General features: G+C 35.4%; 1 protein-coding gene across 2 annotated transcripts in view; it reads left to right on the top strand.

The window, feature by feature from the left end:
* The window catches only part of ITGAV (integrin subunit alpha V), a 75,436-nt gene that overhangs the window by 46,147 nt on the left and 15,945 nt on the right, over nucleotides 1-13,344 (top strand). For both annotated transcript variants that reach the window (XM_081142670.1, XM_081142671.1), the window contains exons 14-18: nucleotides 1,526-1,571; nucleotides 3,192-3,299; nucleotides 5,156-5,214; nucleotides 6,966-7,120; nucleotides 10,860-10,997. In XM_081142670.1, coding sequence (XP_080998796.1) covers nucleotides 1,526-1,571; nucleotides 3,192-3,299; nucleotides 5,156-5,214; nucleotides 6,966-7,120; nucleotides 10,860-10,997 — 506 coding nt within the window. The remainder of the gene's footprint in view (nucleotides 1-1,525; nucleotides 1,572-3,191; nucleotides 3,300-5,155; nucleotides 5,215-6,965; nucleotides 7,121-10,859; nucleotides 10,998-13,344) is intronic.

Raw genomic sequence — 13,344 nt, 5'->3', positions numbered from 1 at the left:
ACTTTTAGAAAATACAGCAAAACATATTTTGCAATCTTTTTTCTAACATTCATACACACTTTTTAACAAAATAGAATTATGTCTTGTGCACTATTAATAGCATATTTTATTCACTTAAAGTATCAGAAATGTTTCCCAATGTTATTATTCTTTAAAAACATGAATTTTATATTTTTCATTTTATCAAATGGCTGTATATCTTATTTAACCTTATTTTGGGGCATTTATATTCTTCCATATAATTCTGGTGCATACATCTTATTTTTTTAAGTTTTTATTTTTTGATTATTTCCTTAGGACAAAGTTTTAGAGTTGCTGTGTCAAAAATAAGCACTGTTTTGTTTTGTTTTTAAGTTTGATGATACACATTGTCAAATTACAATCCCACTCCCTCTAAAAGAAGCTTTTGCAGCTTTTTAAAGCACTTATCACTAGTGAGTGGTCATTTTCGCACATATGTGCCCATATTGGGTATCAGCTTCTGTTCCTTTTAAAGTAACTTTAAACTATATGACAGGTGGAAAATGTTATTTTGTCTTAATTTCCAGTTTTTGATTATTAGTGAGGGTAAGCATTTTTGTTTATTGCATCTATTTACTTCTGTGAATTTCTTTTTTACGTCTTTTTTTCTCTGCTTCTACTGGGATGTTTATCTTTCATTAATTCATTTTTTTTTCTAACCTGTGGCAGGTGCCTTAAAATAACATATTTTAGGATATTAACTGATTTACAGCGTGAGGCAAAGTAGGTTTATAGTTGTTTGTATGGGAAATTATAATAATAATTAGTAAATAATAGTACACGAATAAAATCTGTGCTTTGTACATTCATAACTACAAACCTACTTTTTCCTGTCCCTGTATGTTTCTTTGTCACATTTGCTCTTTTGGGCATACAGAAGTTCTTAATGTTTATGTAATACAATCTGCCTGTCTTTATGGTTTTTTCATGTACTTTTCTGCCTAGACAGGGCTTCCTCAAATTTAGCTTGGTTATATTGTGAGGTAGAGCTCTGGTATCATTTTTTTTCCCAATTGTTAATCATTTTTACCTGTTACATATAAAAACTAATTCTTTTTTTTGTTGATTTGAGTGCTATCTGCTATCAGTTCTGAGTATTCTAAATAGATGTAATGTGCTTTTTTCTTAAAGTAAAATAAAGAAAAAAATATATACAATGAAATTGTGAAATCCACAGGCATCTATACAGCTTTTCCCTTTTCAGTGTGTGTGTTTGGGGATTATACTTCCTTCCCCATTGTTGTTAATTTTTACTAAGTATCCATGAAAAAGGTTTGTCTACCTGAATGAAAGACTAGTTTTATGGTGAGTGTTTGTCACTGATGATAGCTTATTCGAGTTTTCATATTTTAGCCTTTTAAATTAAGATTTTCTTAAACCACCTAATGAAGATAGATTTGAGAGTATGTCTAAATCTTCAGTGTATGTATTGAAAGTTTTATAGAATGGTATGTGAATTTTAAAAAATGATTATTATTAACATTTTTTTCTACTCTCTTTTAAGACTTAATTGTAGGAGCTTTTGGTGTAGATAAAGCTGTGTTATACAGGTGAGCACGTTTCCATATCCTATACTATTCTGAGTTAATTGAAAATTTTATAGTTTAGTACCAGTGTTTGAATTTCAGCTTAATTTTCTTGAAGTAACGGTAAAATTTGTTCGTTCTTTCTACTTAAGATTTTCTGCAGGCAGGCAGTATTTATACAAGGAGATACCAAAGTAGAGAAAGCTGTAGATTTTTTTTTTCTTTCAAAAAGCATTTAGAATTTCCCCCTTTGGCCCTAGCTGGGTGGTTAGGGCGTCGGCCCGCAGACCGAAGGGCCTCCGGGTCAGTCCCAGTCAGGGGCGCGTACCTCGGCTGCAGGCTCGATACTAGGTCCAGGGTGCATGTGGGAGGCACCCGATCGATGCATCTCTCTCACATCTATGTTTCTCTCTCTCTTCCCCCCCCTTCCACTCTCTCTGAAAAGCAATGGAAGAAATATCCTCGGCTGAGGATTAAAAAGTAACAATTAGAATTTCCCTCTTTGTTCTTGAAATTGTGTCTAGACATATTCTCCTACATCTTAAATCTCTCTTCAAAAATTATAGGAGTTTCTATTTTCCTCCGAGACGCAAGGAATTAGCCTGGTGTTTGTTCCACAACATTCTGTGACTCTAAAGGCCGAATAGTATGTAATGACTTCCAAAATAGCTACTTTTTAGAGCAATGTGTACATCCACATATCTGTATTTCCCAGCTTTATGCATATTTGCTGTTATTCTCTGTAGTTCATCAATTGCTCTTGCCTTAGGCTATCATCTGGCATCCCAGGTGGGTTAAGATGTTTACTCTTCTGTGGGCCATGTTTATACATGGCAGGAAAACTAACATTGAAACCGTGTAGTCAAGTTGGTGATGGATCAACTTGATTGTGGGTTTTCGGGCAGTGTGTATTCACACAGATTCCAGGATTTATCGTGACTGAGAGGCACACTGTCCTGAGCCTGCTGTGTTTTTGTATAGAGTTTAAGTCTATGCTTCTGAACTTTGGAAAACTAATATATTGTTTCAGTTTTTAAATGGCTGTTAATGAAGTAATACATGCATATGGTAAATATTCAAATAATATAAAAAGAGCACACAATAAAAAAATCTCACACTAGTTACTAGTTTATTACTGTAACCTAACAGAAATATACTATACATTAAAATAATTGTGTGTGTGTGTGTGTGTGTGTGTGTGTATGTATGTATCCTTTGTACCTTGTGGATTTTTCCGCATCATACTAAAATTGTATCTCGCATAGATCTTAGAGATCATCCATAGCAGCACAGATGGATTTATGGCATCATTTTCGCCACTGTATTGCATCGCATTAGGTACCTATCCCATGACTTGTTTGACTATTCTACTTTAATGGACAGTTCAGATTGGCTAGTTGTCCCACTTTGCCTGGAACTGAGGAATTTACAAGGTCATGGAACTTTCCATGCTAAAATCAGGACAGTCCTGGGCAAACTGGGACAGTTGGTCATTCTGAGTTTTTGTTTCGTGTGTTTTGCTATTGTAAACAATGCTTCAATAAACACTGCACTGTGGATGTCAACCGTAAGGCTTAGATCAATCTAACATTTTAAACAACTTTAAAATTTTTTTCTTATTTCCTATATCTCTCTTTCTCCTAGAGCCAGGCCGGTTATCACTGTAAATGCTGGCCTTGAGGTGTACCCTAGCATTTTAAATCAAGACAATAAAACCTGCCCACTGCCTGGGACAGATCTGAAAGTTTCCTGGTAAGAGTATAAATTTAATGATAGATATTACTGTGATTAGTGGTTCAATTATTGTAAAAACAATTGAAAATGAAGGTGGAGAGTGAAGAATTGCTAAAGCAGTTTCTAGGGGTGTCCTCTTGTTTTCATGCCATAGATTGCGTTATAGAAATACTGTTCTAAAGAAGATCTGTAGAAAGCTTTAGAAGTGTGCTAAAAACTAGTGTAAAGTTTTTAAAAATGATGCATGCTGAATGAAAATATTGAAAAAGAAGGAAAAGCTAAGGAGACCTCAGAATTCATTTATATTTAATTCTAAAAAAAGACTCATGAACATTATAATTTTTAAAAGATACGATCTTTTCCAGATTTACTATCTGTGAGTAGCTGTATGAAAAAATATTATTTTGTTCTAATATACCAGTCTTCTACTTGTTCCTTTACTAGTTTCTAAAGAAAAAATATTTTTTGTAAATTTTTTTTTTTTAATATATTTTTATTGATTTCAGAGAGAGGAAAGGAGGAGGAGAGAGAGAGATAGAAACATCAATGATGAGAGAGTCATTGATTGAGCCCACAACCCGGGCATGTGCCCTGACCGGGAATCAAACCCCGATCGCCTGGATCCCAGGTCGACGCTCAACCGCTGAGCCACGCCCGGCCGGGCTATTTTTTGTAAATTTAATGTCTGAATTCTTCTATCGCTCGGTGTTTCTCAAGTCTCCATTATTTTTATGATACTCTTTCCTATATTGCATATTTAGCTGTATTTTCATTCTACCTGTATTTATAATTTTCTTAAGATTTTTTTTCCTTAAATTAACTTATGCTTTGCTTTAAAACATTTTAAAATAAAATGGAATAACTAGTATCTTTCTTGTACATGTCAAAATAAATATAACATTAATCATGAAATATCTTGACCCATATGCTATTAAAATTACTATGAGTACCCCACTTTGGGAAACACTGTTCAAGTTCCTGGCACACAAAAATCAGAGAACGTAGAGATGAAGGGTAGAATGATTGGAAGCTGGGAAGTTTTTATTTCAAAAGAGCTAATGAAAAATATTTTTCTTGATTTTGTTCTTGAATTATTATTATTATTAAAATAATTTTTCAAAAATTTATTTCATTTGATGGCAGTAAAATGTAATGTAATGTTTGGTTTTCATTTTTATCGATTGGTAGTAAAGTTGCTTTCAAGATTTTTGGCTCTAAGTTTTACTGCCTTTCTTCCCTTCACTCACGTTGCACGTCTCTGGGTAGGTCCTAATAATATGCTTATAATTATGCTAATAATTTGAAGACTTTGAATAACTAAAGCAGTAGCTTTCATATGTTTTTTATTGTGGCACATAGTACAAAATGTATTTTGTATCATAATCCAGTAAACACATATGTGTAATTCAAGTCAATTTTATTTATTTAATTAATTTATTTTAATAATGCCGGACACAGCCCATTATACTGACTTCAGCACTTGCTAATAAATTGTGAAAAACACCATCTTAGGGGAGTTTGCTAGTTGAAGGAAGCTTTTGTGGGGCTTTCTATTAAATGACACACTATTTTAAGTCTGGACTGTCACCTCCCTCATTTAGCTTTATCAACAGGGTCTGTAAACTTGAGAGCAAGTTAGGAAATTGTTTTCTTTTTTTCCTCATCAAGGTGCTATGAAAGGAAGTGTGATTAAATTACTGAAGGATGAATTAGATTATTTTAGAGTTTCATGTTTTAAGTATAATATTAAGACATGGAGAAATACATAAAGCTTCACAGTGTAAACTATATGTGAGAAATGTGAGATCTGAGTGATGATAAAAAATATTTCTAAACTGAATTAAAGGATTTGTGTATTTTTTATTTTCCTACAGTTTTAACGTCAGGTTCTGCTTAAAGGCAGATGGCAAAGGAGCACTTCCCAAGAAACTTAGTAAGTGTCCTGCAGAAAAGTTATATTATTTTAATGATGCTGCATACACAGCACTTGAAAATGTTTTGGAATATTTGAATAGTTACTCAAACAGTTATTGTTATTTTTTATGTGAATGTTTAAAGTCCTTTAACATTGCACCATAATTACTTTGTTTGGAAACTCTTAACCCATTTCAGAAATAATACATTTATTTCTTGACATTGTGAACAAAATAACCCACTGACTGGTAAATACGATTTTCACAAAGTTAAGCGGTTACCAATGTGAGATAAATGAGCTTGAGGAGAAATGAGTTTCATTGTTTATAAGTAGATGATCTACTGAGAACATTATGTTTTATGTCTTGGAGAATCCCCCAGCAATCTCTGGAGTAGAGGTGCTTTAGAAATAGAAGGAGAAAAAGTTTTGGCCCCTAAATTTTATCCACACAGCAAGCTCAGAGTTGACTCTTTATTTCCAAAAGATGGTTTATGTGGTCCTGAGAGCAAGGTGGGAGAGTTAAGTAATTGTGGCCAAGATCTCTCAGTATGTTAGTAACAAGTGCTAGGGAGTAATAATAAAGCAGGGGAAGAGGACCGCATATGTTGGGCATGGGTTTCTGCATGAAAGTTCACATAGGGTAGCAAGGAAAGGGAGGAGCTTGGGGATGTCCAGAGGAGTATTTTGCACAGAGGAAATTTCAAGAAGCTGGAGGCAAGAGGATGCTTAGTGTGTTTGTGGGTGGACGGAACAGAAGTGGAAGCAAAATAACCCTGGGTTTTCACCCAAACTTGACATGAAGTTCAGCATTTAGAGGAACTGGGAAAAACATTTGTAGTTTTAAAGATCTGCACTCTTCCCTGCTTTGAAGAAACTCCTTAAAAGACCTGAATCTTACAAGCAGTAATCCTAACAACTGTGCTTCAGACCAGTAGCTGCACATTCTCTTTTTTTTCTTTTTTTAATATTTCTTTATTGATTTCAGAGAAAGGAAGGGAGAGGGAGAGAGAGAGAAACATCAGTGATGAAACATCATTGATGGGCTGCCTCCTGCACGCCCCCTACTGGGGATTGCGCGCACAACCCGGGCATGTGCCCTGACTGGGAATCGAACCTTGATCTACTGGATCCTAGGTCGATGCTCAACCGCTGAGCCACACCTGCTGGGTTGCATGTTCATTTTAAGGTGATTCTTGACCCAGATAACTATATAGAGTCACTTGTTTCGTGAGGGACATATTTATGTGACAATTTGATACTGGTAGCTTAAGTGGAAGTAGGAGTGGTGAGTGATGCCACCTGTTCATTCATCGTAGTGTTTAATATAGTGGAATGGGTGCATATTAGTAAATATTTCTTAGTCACAATCAGCCAGAGTCCTGCTACTTGCATTAATGGTGAAAGTGAATTTACATATAATTTACATATATTTCATGCCCTGAACTTCCTCCTCTTAGCTTAATAATTTAATATAGAAGAGAATTTTCTCCTCTATCTGATAGTTGTTTTACTATCATCATTATCTGTTGTCTGAATTAATATGACATTATTTTGAGGATAGTTGGATTAATTTTTTAATTAATTATTAAACATTGGTTCAGAATTAATATGTTGTGGTCTCACTAAAATGTATAGACATCCTTAATGAATTAGGAGCAAATTACTTGTTAAAGGAATAAAAATCTCTGTTTACATGAAAACTCGTGATATCTAGGACAGATAGGTGTCCATAAAGATTATGTTGGTTATAAATCCTTTGGTTTGTATAGACTTCCAGGTGGAGCTTCTTTTGGATAAACTCAAGCAAAAAGGAGCAATTCGACGAGCACTATTTCTCCATAACAGGTCCCCGGGTCACTCCAAGAACATGACCATTTCAAGAGGGGGCCAGATGCAGTGTGAGGAGCTGATTGCATATCTACGGGTAAGAGAGATTTCTCTGCTCATTGTCTTCTCTTTTTATTTATTGTTTTTTTTTCTCATCCAAATATTTTCACACTCTATACATTTTCACATATTAAATCAATAGGAAAGCACAGCCCGGCTGGCATGGTTCAGTGGTTGAGCAGGAGGTCGAGGTTTGATTCCTGGGCAGGGCACATGCCCGGGTTGTAGGCTCAATCCCTGGTAGGGGCGTGCAGGAGGCAGCCCATCAATGACTCATCATTGATGTTTCTATCTCTCTTTCCCTCTCCCTTCCTTTCTCTGAAATCTGTAAAGATATATTAAAAAGAAATAGGAAAGCACAGAAAAATTCACTTGAGGAAGTGTGGCTTTTTAAAATGTCAAAGCTAAGTAATGGACTTCTACTCCTGGTAGACTGGATATTCCAAATGGTCTTCCCACGATAATGCTACTGAATAAATTATGACAAATGTATTTCTTAAAAAGTGCTGGACCTTCAAGATAGCACAAGCAGTTTCCAGGGTTCACTGAAAATGAGCAATCAATTTAAAAAGGCCATTGGCTAAATGTGACTTGTGAGTTGTAAGCAAATGTGTGATCCAGGGTGACGGGTGGGATGGAGCCAGGGGAGAGGGTGAGCAGTAATTGCAGACACCAGCACAGGGATTAGACTTGCCTGGAGCCTTCTGTAAGCCAGAGGTCTGAGCCTCTTGCTTTAGGTCTAGACACTTGCATGAGGCTAAAGTGTTTCCAGAACAAAGGTGCACCCTGACTCCAGCAAAATTAAGTGCAGAGCCTCTCTGTAACGATCTAGCATGGGCCCCATGATTTCCACAAATTTATTTTAAAAATTCCACTAAACACAAGCTATTAGGAAAAAACAACAAACAGATATTAGACCTCAAAGGCTTGAGATACTGGAATTATGTTACAGAATATAAATTTGTGTAAAATATTAAAAAAAAATGAACGATGAAAGTTTTAAAAAGAAGACCAAAACATTAGTAAAGATTCAGAAGATTTAGCAGATCTACATAAAACTTGGCACAGATATGTGCAAAAAAAAAATGAAACTGGCCCACCTTCTTATACCACATGCAACATATATCTCCTCAAGCAGGGAAAACAGACAAAAAAGTAAACAAATGGGACTACATCAAACTAAAAAGTTTTTGCTCAGCAAAGGAAACCATCAACAAAATGAAAAGTCAACCCACTTAATGGGAGGACATATTAGCCAATGATTTATCTGAGTAATATCCAAAATTTATAAAGAAGTTATGAAACTCAACACAAAAACAAACAATCCCAATTAAATAATGGCAAATGTCTTGAATAGACACTTCTCCAAAAAGGACATACAAATGGCCAATAGACATATGAAAAGATGCTCGACATCACTAATCCTCAGAGCGATGCAAATTAAAACCACAATGAGGTATCACTTCACACCTGTGAGAATGGCTCCATCAACAGATCAACAAACGACAAGTGCTGGCGAGGGTGTGGAGAGAGGGGAGCCCTGGTACACTGCTGGTGGGGATGCAGACTGGGGCAGCCACTGTGGAAAGCAGTACAGAGTTACCTCAAAAAATTAAACATGGAGCCCGGCTGGGCGTGGCTCAGCGGTTGAGCGTCAACCTGGGATCCAGGTGATCGGGGTTCGATTCCCGGTCAGGGCACATGCCCGGTTGCAGGCTTGATCAATGACTCTCTCATCATTGATGTTTCTGTCTCTCTCTCTTCCTCTCCTTTCCTCTCTCTGAAATCAATAAAGATATATTTAAAAAAAAAAAAAAAAATTAAACATGGAGCTGCCTTATGACCCAGCGATTCCACTTCTGGGAATATATCTGAAGAAACTAAAACACTAATTTGAAAGAACATATGCACCTCTGTGTTCATTGCAGCGTTATTTACAATAGAGCCAAGATTTGGAAGCAGCTCAAGTGTCCATCGGTAGATGAGTGGATAAAAAGCTGTGGGACATTACACAATGGGATACTTACTACTCAGCCATAAAAGAGAAGGAAATCTTACCCTTTACGACAGCATGGAGGGACCCGGAGAGTATTATGCGAAGTGAAATAAGCCAGTCAGAGAAAGACAAGGACCATATGACCTCACTTACATGTGGAATCTAATGGACAAAATAAACAAACAAAATAGAAACAGACTCATAGATACAGAGAACCGACTGACATCTGTCGGGGGCCGGGGGCTGGGTAAAAAGGTGAAGGGATTAAACAAAAAACAAGCAAATTTATAGACACAGACAACAACAGCATGGTGATTACCAGAGGGAAAGTTCGGTGGCAGTAGGTAAAGAAGGTAAAGGGGAAACAAATGGGATGGAGACTTGACTTGGGGTGGTGAATTCAGGTGTATTACCAAATTGTACACCTGAAACCTATATAATTTTATTAAATGTCACCCCAGTAAATTAAAAAAATACTGAAAAAAACAAAAAAAAAAATGGGATGTCACAGTTTAGCAGAATATAAAGGTAAATGCACAACCTTAAATGCCATTTAACTTAAAGGTTAAAAAAAGGAAGGGAAAATCCTCCACAAAATTAGGCATTGAAAACTACAGATAAAAGAGGAAACAAAATTTCCTGCCAGTCTTACACAAAGACATAGATGCAGAATTACTGAGCTAATTAAAATCTAGGGGTTTATTAAAAAGGTAAAATAAATATACCAACTTGGGTTTATCCTAGGGTGGGTTAACATTAAAACTACAGAAGTGTAACTTAACATGTGAGTAAACTGAAGAAAAAACATGATCATCTTAAGTGTAGAAAAAGCTTTTGATTAAATTAATAACTGTTTGTGATTTAAGCAGGACAGATACCTCCAGTTATAATTATGAAGAAATACCATCTTACAGTAAAACAAAACCTGCCAATACCTGTCAGTTGGTGAAGATGTGAATTAATGAGAATTTTTACACGTTACTGATGGCAGTGTAAATTGTTATGAAGACTTTGGAAAATAATACGGTATTATACAACTGATAAACTACTTCTCACTATGTAGAAGAATCATTACAACATTATTTTTGTAATAGCAAAAACAAAAAGCACTAAAAAAAATCCAAGTAACCTTTGATAGGAGAATGGACAAATAAACATTGGATTTCTTATATGATGAAATATTACTCAATGTAAAACTTAACCTTAGCTACACGCAACAGTATGGATGAATCTTAACAAGAGTATTGAACAGAACCAAGTAAAATCACAAAAGAATATATATGACCTAAGTTTTAAATAAACAGGAAAGGCAAACTCAAGCACATTTTGTTTAGAAACATATACACTATGCTAAAACTGCTGAAAGCAGTCAAGGGAATGGTGAACTTAAAATTCAGGTTAGTGGTTACGTCAGAGCAGGAAGGCAGAGGGATGAAAACGAGAGGAGCCCATGGGTAGCTTAAGCGGTATCAGTAATGTTCCAGTTACAATATTGGGCGTGCATTTGAGTGCTCATTTTATTAACATGCTTCATATATTTTTGTGTGAATCAATATTACATAATATTACAAAACTTGATTAAGTGTTCTCATTGAATAATGATAATCTTTTTGGATACTCTATTCTTTTTTTAAAGTATAGTTTTACAGAGGGTTTTGGTAGAATTGGATCAAGAGACAAATAATACAGCAGGCTTTGTATATTGCACTTATGGATTTCTGCAGATAGTTTGATGTCATAGGTTGATGTCATCATTAATTCAAAGCTTTTCCATTTCTAGGATGAATCTGAATTTAGAGACAAACTCACTCCAATTACTGTTTTTATGGAGTATCGATTGGATTATAGAACAGCTACTGATGCAACAGGCTTGCAACCCATTCTTAACCAGTTCACTCCTGCCAACGTCAGTCGACAGGTACTGTACTTTCTCAATTTATCATTAACTTTATACTTGAATTTTTTTATGGTCTTGCAATTCATATTTTAAAATATCACAAGGGATTGCTTTCGTAATGTTGGGATTTTAGTCAGAGAAGCCAGAGGGGAAGGAACCTGGACTTTCAGGTTAGAGATATTTAAAGCTACTTAGAACTTAGTGATACGGAGAGAAAGGTGGGGTCACATAAAACAGTTAAATAATTCAAGGAAAACAACAAAACACCAATTTATTTACATAGTATTTTAGTATTTTGCTAAACAAGTTTTATATTTGTTTTATCTTTGATTTATATTTTAACTGGAAAAAGTACACACATATATACATATATAGTACATTCTTTACGTAAAACCAAATAAAGCAATAAAATTTCATAAAGACTATTATAATATTTTAAGAAAATTTTATGTTAAACCCATGAATTCAGGCAAAATTAATTTTAATAATATATTTGTATTACTTTGCTAGGACTGTCATAACAAAGTACTACACACTGGGTGGCTTAAACAATAGAAATTTATTTTCTCACAGTTCTGGAGGCTTAAAGTATAAGATCAGAGTGTCGACAGGGGTGGTTTCATCCATGCCTCTCTATCTGGCTTGTGGATGGCCATCTTCTCTGTCTCCCTGTGTCTTCACACAGTCTTCCCCCTATGTGTGTCTGTGTCCCAGTCTCCTTACAAAGCATCAGTCATACTGGGTTAGGGCCCACCCTAATGATGTCATTTTAACTTAATTACCTCTTTAAAGACCATATCTCCAAATACAAGTCACATTCTGGACTTAAACATATGAATTTTGGGTGAACACATGAAAATATCCAGAATAATTATTATTTGAATATGTAATCAATTTAAAAACTATCAGTGAAATACTTTACATTATTTAAGTCCAGAGTGTGTTACATACTTACAGCACATCTCGATTCAAATGCTTAAGCTTCATCACAAATACTTTTTCTGTATTTAGAATTCATATAATTTGCAGTTGAAAAAGTAGATGCACATACCTAAGTTGATCTAAACATACGAGTTTATTATTAACAGAATTAAGTATCAGTTTTTAAATTTAAATTTGAATTTATTGAAATTAAATACAATCTAAAAATAAATTTCTTAAGCTCTGGCAGGGTGGCTCAGTTGATTGGGGCATCGTCTGTACACCAGAAGGTTGTGGGTTCCATTCCCGGTCTGGGGGCATATGGGAGGCAACCAGTCGATGTTTGTCTCACATCGTTGTTGCTCTGTCTTTCTTCCTCTCTCTCTAAAATCAATAAAACAGCCCCAGGTGAGGATAGATAGATAAATAAATAAATAAATAAGTAAATTTATTAGTCACACTAGGCACATTTCAAGTGCTCAAAAGCCACATGTGGCTCACTAGTGGCTACTGTATTGGACAGGGTAGCCCTAGAGTTTCCCTCTCTGCATCCTAATTTTTCGGAGTTAGAAGTTTAGTGCTTTCTGCAGTAAGATTAGCTTTTTTCTCCTGCCCATCATGTATTTATTCAAATAGATATTAAGTTCTTACTTTGTGCAAGATGTTAAGTACTTAACTGTAGACAATTGGTTCCCTATAAGTAGAGAGCATTGCTCTCTGCTTTTCCATTTCTGAAACCACCTTTCCTAATAGCATATTTTAATACGTTAGCTGCACCAATGCCAGCTAAGTCCTTTCTCTTCAATGTAGAGTGATAGCTAAATATCCCTGTACCACTGTTTGTTAATATTTCATATATATTTCTCATTTTAAACTTTAGATACTCATCATCCTGAAGTTCTTAATACACACCATATCACTAGTTAATTTATTGTCTGCAAACTCCACACTTTATTCCTGAACTAATTTAGCAGTGATTGTATTTGGTATGATCTATGGAATCACCAAAAAATTCTTCTAATGGTCCTGCCCCCCCCTTTTCGAAGTGAACAGAAACTGCTTATGTTTAGGTTTTTTAGTTAATTTTCATGTATCATTGGGTCTCATCTCCAATTAATCTTATAGTTAAGATGTCTGTCATATAGTTTTATCCCGGGTGGCTACATATTCCCTATAATGACTTGGAATCTGCCATCTCTTTTTAGTTTTTTTCCAAGGAAGCCTTTCATTATTATTCCCCTCTAAATCTTTTTCTCTTTCTGTCTGCCTGCCTTTGGACTGAAGCCCTGTGGATGTTAACAATAGACCAACCAAAAATGCCCTCCTTTTCTCTTTCCTTTTTTCTTCCTTCCTTCAAATCCTCCTGAGCCTCTTTGGCCCCTTCCCAGGTTCTCTTTCAGGCTCTCCGTGCTCCTGCAGGCACATCCGTGGCCAGACTGAGAGGAGG

This window comes from Miniopterus schreibersii (assembly GCF_964146895.1).
Source record: "Miniopterus schreibersii genome assembly, chromosome: 7".
NCBI lineage: Eukaryota > Metazoa > Chordata > Mammalia > Chiroptera > Miniopteridae > Miniopterus > Miniopterus schreibersii.
Note: the sequence above shows the minus strand (reverse complement) of the source record. Positions and strands in the feature narration are given on the sequence as shown.